Genomic DNA, 9,042 nt, shown 5'->3' with positions numbered 1-9,042 from the left:
TATAAAATAATAATTATAAAATTTTTTAGAAATTTTGTGAAATATTTTATATATATTTTATATGTATTTAATAATGCGGGGATTAAACTGAATAATTACCGATAATATTAACTATACTAAAAATATTTCAAAAATCTTAAAATATTATCCAAACTATTTTAATGTTACACAATACATTATACATCCTTATATATGTACACTTTATACAAGGTGTTCTTAAATTACGGCATTACTCCTGAACAGGTAGAGCGAACTAAACTGAATCGAAAAGTTCTCTACTATTTTGCAATTTTTTAATGATTAACAAGATATTAATTACTCAAAATCGCTAAAAAATATTGGTCTTCAATAATTTTTTATTCAAATACTATCAACTTTACAAACTGCAAGAGATAAAAATCATTTATTTTTTTCTCATAAACCTAAGAAATTTTTCAACATTTTTTCATAATTTTTTAATATCGTATTTTCTCATATTGCTAAAAATAACAATGCTTTGATCAACTTTTTAGTATATATTTAGTATATATTGCATTGTTATTTTTAGCAATATGAGAAAATACGATATTAAAAAATTATGAAAAAATTTTGAAAAAATTCTCAGAACTTTATGAGAAGAAAATAGTTTTTATCTGTTACTGTTTTTCTGTAAAGTTGATAGTATTTGAGTTTAGTCCGCTCTACCTGCTCAGGATAGGTGATATCGTAATTTAAGGCCACTTTGTATAGGTATGTACATATAATATTATAAATCTAAAATTATACTTTGAACGATGATTATTTCTGTTAATAATGAATAACGAAATGGATTATAAAATGCTCACCTCGTAATTATTCCATCTTCTATCGATGTCTTCTTGATCTTCCTTCTTCCTCCCTCCCATTTTTTCTCCCATAGAAATCGTTTCTCCAATGGCACTGACAAATCCGTTTGCGAAAATATGTTAGTTACAATTAAACGCACTAATCACTCAAATACAACGATCGCACGACATTTTGTATGATATGTACCAATGTTCATCGTGATCGCGTACTTAATCACGTAACGACAGCGTGAAAAAATAAAATCACACGAAACTACCGGCACATTCGAAACTCACGACGACGCGAATAAAACATCAACGCATCTAAGATGGCGGAGGATTGGAGGGGAGCGACATACAAGCGACAAGCGCGCGTGCACATGCAGCCAACTTCACGTGCTAAAAATGACGCAGCGATGCTGCACCTAGCTACACCTGTTGCTCGTAACTTCGCGTTCGTGCATTTCTCAAATTTTGGACAATAAATAATATACGCTTGTCTCTCGAATAACGACTATTATCTTACATTATGTTGTAAGCTAAATGTGCGAACACACAATTATAGATAAATATATTATGATTTAGTAATTATAATATAGACTGAAAATATAAACGACCTTTACAGAAATCGATCTCAGCAAAACAAAAAAGTCAAAATAATATATTATTTTAATCGATTATTGACCGAATTTATTTTTCTCTTCTGTTGTTCAGTGCTTTTAATAAGCTCAAAATAAGTAATTAAATACTACCTTCCAATAATAACTGTCTGTAAAAGAATTCCAAGGAACACACAAACATTAAAAAATAAAAATAATTATTTGGCTGCATAAAAGTCAAAATTATGATTTTTACAAAATTTAACTATTCATTAACTATTCATTAAAAATCAAAATACTCGTAATATTCGGAAACCAAGCAATGAGTCCCGAATTTATATGACACGATAAAATATTACAATGAAAAATAATCCAATATAGATTCATAGATTCATATGAATTTTGCTTATCAATTAAACAGAGCTCGTAAAACTGCTTGTCCCGAAGCCAACACAACGTCAGCCTTGTATTATGAGATGCATTCAAATTAATGTTTAACAAATATACTATTGGTCAATTAAAATCTGTAATTGAAATTTAATATTACGTGCAGCAGAAATTAAAATATGATAAATTTTGCAATTTGCAAAAACATAATTAATATAAAATTAAATTAATAAGTAATTAATAAATAATAAATCAGTGTATTATACCTTCCACTATTTCGTTCTCTTTTATAATTTGTGTACTTATATTTTATACTTCCAATTTAATGTTAATTTTTTTCAAAATTTCTCGTATTTACTTTTATATTGCTTTAAACGTTAATCATCTAAATTCTTTTGGAACTCAACAGGAATTCTCTGGAGTTCTTTGTGAAACAATCAGAATTTTTACTTAATTACAAATTACAGATATAACTTAACATAAAATTTTTCTAATTAAAGCAAAGAAATCGTGAATAGACCGCAAGCTAATTATCAACATTATTATTTTTTTCTATACGTAAGCCATTACGTATTTCATCAAAGATAATTCTTACAAAAGATTGGACGTACCGATAAACAACGATTAATTAAGTGATGTCGACTATTGATTATTAGTTTGTTATAACAAAGTTTATTAAACTTTATACAGTCCCAGTGACCAAAAAAGATTATTAATGAAGTTATTACGTTTTCCAATAATTGAAAAGAATAATTCAACATTCCATAGCGGTGTATTTCCCAAGGCTTTCGGATGTGGTATCCGATGCGCTTGACAGATAGTCAAAGCTTGTGTTGGCTTACACCGACACGATCCGATAGGGTCGTGAAATGAAAACACATAAATCGTGAAATTCGCACTACCAAACGCGGCGAGCAAATCGATCGGCAATATATTGCGATACATAATTTCTACGGCCGTACAACACGAGTCATATATAATTATTATCGCCCCACGCGATAATGAATACGGGATCGGCAAACGTGGCGAGAAATAAACTTACAGGCGAGAATTGAGAACGAAGATAATGATCGTCCAACGTCGATGTTCGTTACTTTCTAAAAATGTTCCTTACTCCTCTCGGTGTGGGACGATGTAACGTTACGTCGTCAGAGCCTTAATCCGCCAGCGAGATCGTGGATTCTTATCAATGTCTTTCTACTGCGGCGGCCCAGGACACCGACGCGGCGTCGTCGAACAATAGACAAGGCAGGAGCCACGTAACGTCGAGAGGCGCGAGAGAACGCGTCCTTCCGGCATTTTAATATGCCTCTCAGTGTTACACGCGTGTTTCCGCGTGCTTGTGCGCGGAACAATGCAACACACTGCCGACGTACGGTGGGATAAGATGAGAGGTGTGTGGTAATTAAGCGACACGCGCTCCCACGCCCTGGGACATTGGCTCGCTGCACAAGCTGCGAAACTGACACCTTAACTTATCGTACGCATCCGTCCTAGTCAAACGACATAACTCTGCATCGTTCCGTGATTAATTCCACCATTATACGAAATCGTAGATGCAGCGCGATGTCGAATGATTTAACCTTCGATATTACTGCGGCTTTCTCCATTGATCTTTCACTTTTCTGTTATGTGCAACATGTAGTTGCACACGAAATTTGATTGAAATTATATATTTCTATACCTCCTTCCGTTCCTCTTTTCAATTGATTCTAAAAGCATTGATTAAACTTATGGATATGCCTATTAATCATGCAAATGTGATTAAAGCTGATATCATTATTGGTTGATATTTCTATATACTAATGTAATTTACGTAAATAAAAATCATTTTGATAAAAATGCCAGATATCGCTTGGCCACGATACTATTTTTATGACCTTTCAAGTGAATTGAGTTAGTAATATTCGAAGAAATGAGTATTATTAACTTACGCTTCATTCGCGTAATATAAAATAATGAGGCTAATAAACATCAGGGATTACTTCATTCTGAAATGTCCGTAATGCGGTCTCGTCGGTAACAATAATCACAGTAGAATATCGCTTTGAAATAATGGAATAATACCGCAGCGATGAAACAGACGGACGTCGCGAATAGATTTCGGCACGAGTTCGACGAAATTGTGTTGTGAGAAAAACGCCGTTTGCACAAATCACCGTTTAGAACATCGTTACTCAACGGTTTTGTTAGGAAACAATTTACGCAACTTAGAGTCAATGTAAATTATACCATTTACCTTTATGTCCTACCAACGCATTAAATTTCTATGATTTCTAAAATAATCTTCATTTGTTGTATAATATACAAAATATCCCAAACTTTTTGACACATCGCTTGTGAACAGATAGATCGGAGTAAAGTCTGAGTCGAAAAGTCTTCTATCATTTTGCAACTTTCGCAATAGTTCACGAGATATTAATTTCTAAAGATAAGCGAGTAAAATCAATGTATAAGATTATCTTTACAACTTTAAAATATCTTTCAGAGTTCTTTATGAAATATCTTAAAGATGTTTCTTAAAAATATCTTAAAATTGCTTTATCATCAATTTTTAACAGTCTACCCATTAATTTAAAAAAATTACTATAATGATAAAAGATTTTTTGACTCAGTTTAATCCGCTCTATTTGCTCACAAACGTGTGTCAAAAAGTTAGGGACAGAAAATTTACTTACTCAATCATTTATATCATATAAAAGATTTGATATCAACAATTAGCGTCAAAGTAATTCCATTTTTTCATTCTAAATAGTATGCGTTATTCGTGTAAAAAATTTGACATCAATAATTGCATCAAGTTAATCCCACATCAAATTAAATAAAGAATATAATCTGATTAGTATAATCTTTAATTTTTGTACAATGTAACCTAATTATATATTTTTGTATTCCTATTGAATGTAAAATCTTCCTATTTCCATATTTAAATAGAACATTGTTTTATATAAAAAAAACACTTGACGCTGATAGATCGAATGAAAAAAATAAAGAAAAGTTTAAAAATTTTAACTACATAATTGATAAAAGTAATTAATAAGAAATAATAATAAAAATAATTTACCAACAATTTCAGTATAATAATAAATTTAATTTAAATGTTACACTGAAAATAAATAAAGTTTACTATTTAATTTTTATTCATAACACATAACCTTATCAATCTAAATTTATTTATTATCTTAGACTTAATCTAATCGCTTTCACAATTTTCATAATACAAACAATCAAAACTTTAATTCTAACTCCGCACGATTGTATGTCTCGCTCGTATACCACGCTAGATGTTTTATTCTCATAATGTTTCTTATTTTTCTTATTCAGTTTAAATGTTACATTTATGTTTTTATTACTATATAATTATAATTCGATATCTAGCAGCGCCAAGTGTTTAGCTGCATTTTTCAATAATTTTCGGATACAATATAAATACGACATACAATGTACGTACACGCTACATTATTTATATGAAACAGGCTTAAAGTACAATTGCTTTTTTTACATCTCTTAAACACAAGTTTACAAAGTTGTTCATTAAATGATAATAATAAATGTTTATATATATTAAGCAATCTTAATACTATCTCGTAACAGGAATTGGTTCGATATCATCATTAATAATACCTAAATTAAATCTTCTGTGATAATGAAATGCGATACATTTGATGCGATCGATTTTCTTCTGATTCATCTCTGAATTGATATCGCCTTGATACATAGGATTCAACGGGCCGAAATCAATCATTTCAAATTGCTGAATGTCCTTTTCCTCCGCTAAAATCGGATTTGCCAAAAAGCATCCAACGAGCAATCCAAATAGCGCGTAAGTTTGCAACTCCTTCTGCAGCCACTCGATTCCGAGCTCCGCTAGAATCTTCTCATCTACATGCAATCGACAGAGTTCATTGATGAACTCATTATGATAGATCTTAATGAGACTCTCGAAACTCTTTTCAATTAGCGACGATTGCACGCTGCTATATATAAAGTAAAGGATGTCCGTGCTTAACGAGGTATACCTGATTATTTGATAATCTATCATTTTTAGATCAATTATTTTGCCGTCATTGTCATGCAGAAAGAGCAAATTATTGATCCACAGATCACCGTGGCAGATCGTATCGTATTTTTGCTTCGGCGACATAAACAGTTGACGCAACATGTCATAAGTTTTATCGAGGCTGGCAAAATAATCTCTAACAGTCTGCAATTCTTGCGTTCGTGGCTTTATCATATCTAAATATTGTACTATCGATCTCACACACATTTCGGTACACAACCTTATTACCGATGTATCGGAATTGTCCTTGTATATTAATTCTTCCAGATGCACATTCAACTTGTCAAACTGCCGCGGATTATTGATTTTTATAGATAGACCCGACGCGTGTAACTTGGCAAGTCTCTGCGAGAATATAAAAAATATGTGCTATCAATTTAAATGAAATATTTGGATGAAATTTAGACAAGCAAGAACATTTATTATTTGGATATAAAATAAATATAAAAATATTTCTAAAAACTGATATAAGTCAAAAGAATTACATATTATATGTTGATAAATTTTTCAAAAAATAAAGACAATTTTTGATGAAAAATTAAATATCTTTTAGCAACAGTCTTATAAACAAATAATAAAATACAGATAATATTAATAAAATATTATTTCGCTATTAATTTCTAAATTTTAAGATTTATCTCCGATGAGACTTATCTTCCCAACACGCAAATAAAAATTAAGATATGAGAAAAGAAAGTGTTATCTAAAATTTTTTTCTTAAAAACATTCAACTTATAGTTAATTTAAAAAATTCGAGATGTATCAGTATCAGTGTTATTAATTGTAATTGTGTGAATACGGACAGCTTTTGAAATTCTTGTTTGATATTATTTTCATGCATAAAAATCTGACAAATATGTACATGTCATATATAAATATCGTATCATTAATCATGTTCATCTGTGACATTAATCAATAATTAATCATATTTGAAATTCATTTCTGGATTTACAGATAATATCATTCTAATCATAATGATTAATAATTATCAACGACTATCGCGATAAGATAAACGAAGCTAAGGTCTGACTATAATATGCTGCTGCTACTATTATTATACTTATTATTATTATTACTGTATCTAACTGTAACAATACTGTGTCTAACAACACTTTTACTTGTCTCACGTCATCTACAACAAAACTTTATAACCTTTAAAGTTTACTAACTGTCTAAACAGTCAGTTAAAGTAATATCTTTATTTATTTCTCTTGAGGAAAAATTTCTCATTATCTCCTGATAATAAATTATCTAAGTATTGATTATCTCAATATACTTTACAAATCTAATTACATCCTAAAGAAAAAAAAAACAAATAATTTGATGTTAAACAGCGTGTCTTACTTTTTGATACGCCGCTTATGGGCAAGTAAAGTAGACTAAACTGAGTTGAAAGTCTTCTACCATTTTGCAATTTTCGCATTTTTTTTTAGTTACCTAATAAGCAGAACAATTTTAAATTAGATATCTTTAAGAATCTTTAAAAAAAATATCTTTAAAATATATTTCATAAAAAACTCTAAAAAATATCTTAAAATGATTTATACGTCGATTTTATCGGCTTATTCGGCAATCTTTAAAAATTAATATCTCATTGACTATTGCAAAAATTGTAAAAGGGTAGATTTTTCGACTCACGATCAGTTTAGTTTCCTACAAGCGGTGTATCAAAAAATTTAGAACACTTTAGATAATTATGTTTCTAATCTATTGCATTTTACTATTTTCTATACTATTTCTATACTGAGATAAGATAAGTAGTATATATTCTGGAATCCAATTGTTAACGTACCTTTAAGACGAAAACAGAATGATCTAAGCCCAGAAAGTTGCGCCTTTCGCAGGTGACATATCCTTTTTCTGCCAAATCTTCCATTATTATAATATCCTGCTCAGCATATACACATGGCGGACCAAAAGGCCCAAGTATGGGCAATATTTTTGTATATGCATTTACCTCAATACGAAATAAATCATAAAGGTCCAGTAAGGTGGAGATTTTTTTATCTCCAATAATCATCTTCGTCATAAATGTCTTGGCATATGCTACACATAAACATGGAAAGAGAAGAAACGTATATATGTATGCATGCTACATTTATACTTTTTTTTATTTAAATGGTGCAACGTAACAAACTATTTTATAATTTCACAGTGTTGATCCAATCGTCCGTCTGTCTGTTTGTCCGACTGTCTACAAAATTTTGCAGAAAAATCTTTTCTTTAACTTTTTCAAATTTTCTATTTTCTGCATTAAGTAAATACTCAAAGATCCATATATAATGTAAAGTATGAATTAAATCAGTTGACAGTAATAGGATCAAAGATCAATTTTAATAAAGTTCTTTCAATAGTTACACATTTTTCGCTGCACTATTTATTTATAATTAATTATATCCGTTACAAAGGTTTATTTTATGTACTAAATAAATACATTTTCAACTCAAACAATATATTATGAATCATAATTTATTAGAATTTTACAAAATTTATTAATTTTGCAAAATTCTAATAAATTATTAATAAGCCAAGTTATAATAACAATATAATAACATACAATTAAAATGAATTAATAAAATTCATTTTTATCTAGTATTTTTTAAATACAAACTAAGTCATTAAAATTTATCTGTAAAATAACTCTTTAACAAAAAAAGAAAAAAATAAAAGATGTGCTCTTCTCTCTAAATATTACACGTTACTTTAAATTAAACAAATAAACTGATAAACAAATACACAGGATTGTTTCATCTCCTTTCTTCTTTATCAAGACTCTATTTAACAATAGAGTCTTGAGTTAAATGTTATATAACGGAAAATTATTTCATTCTATTGGATGAAACATTGAGTCTACCGATAATTTTTGTTTCTTCTTAATAATAACATAAAATTAAAAATAAAAATAACTAACGACTTCCATCTCCGCGAGTACCAATAAGCTTCGTTCTGATCAACATTGACGTATAATTGTCACCAGGGTTTGATCCTGGTTTGTCCACGGCCTGCAGAATCACCAACTTATCATCGTTTTCATACTTTCTCAGATGAACTTGATACTGTTTTATCGTGTCTGAAAATTAAGTATGTCAAAATAATATTGTCTGTGAAAAAATACTCGACCTAGAAACTTGCAGATAATATTACAAACATTTCTAAAATTTTTATGTTCAAAGATTAGTATATATATATATAT

The 9,042-nt window shown here is 29.5% G+C and overlaps 1 protein-coding gene across 1 annotated transcript in view; it reads right to left on the bottom strand.

Moving 5' to 3' along the window:
* Window positions 1–5,369: 5,369 nt before the first annotated feature.
* Window positions 5,370–9,042, bottom strand: part of LOC108694002 — a 5,346-nt gene continuing 1,673 nt past the window's right edge. The window contains exons 2-4 of the mRNA XM_018203247.1: window positions 8,761–8,919; window positions 7,642–7,895; window positions 5,370–6,194 (exon numbers count right to left, since the gene is read on the bottom strand). Coding sequence (XP_018058736.1) covers window positions 5,370–6,194; window positions 7,642–7,895; window positions 8,761–8,919 — 1,238 coding nt within the window. The remainder of the gene's footprint in view (window positions 6,195–7,641; window positions 7,896–8,760; window positions 8,920–9,042) is intronic.

This window comes from Atta colombica, unplaced genomic scaffold (genome assembly GCF_001594045.1).
Source record: "Atta colombica isolate Treedump-2 unplaced genomic scaffold, Acol1.0 scaffold112, whole genome shotgun sequence".
Taxonomy (NCBI): domain Eukaryota; kingdom Metazoa; phylum Arthropoda; class Insecta; order Hymenoptera; family Formicidae; genus Atta; species Atta colombica.
Note: the sequence above shows the minus strand (reverse complement) of the source record. Positions and strands in the feature narration are given on the sequence as shown.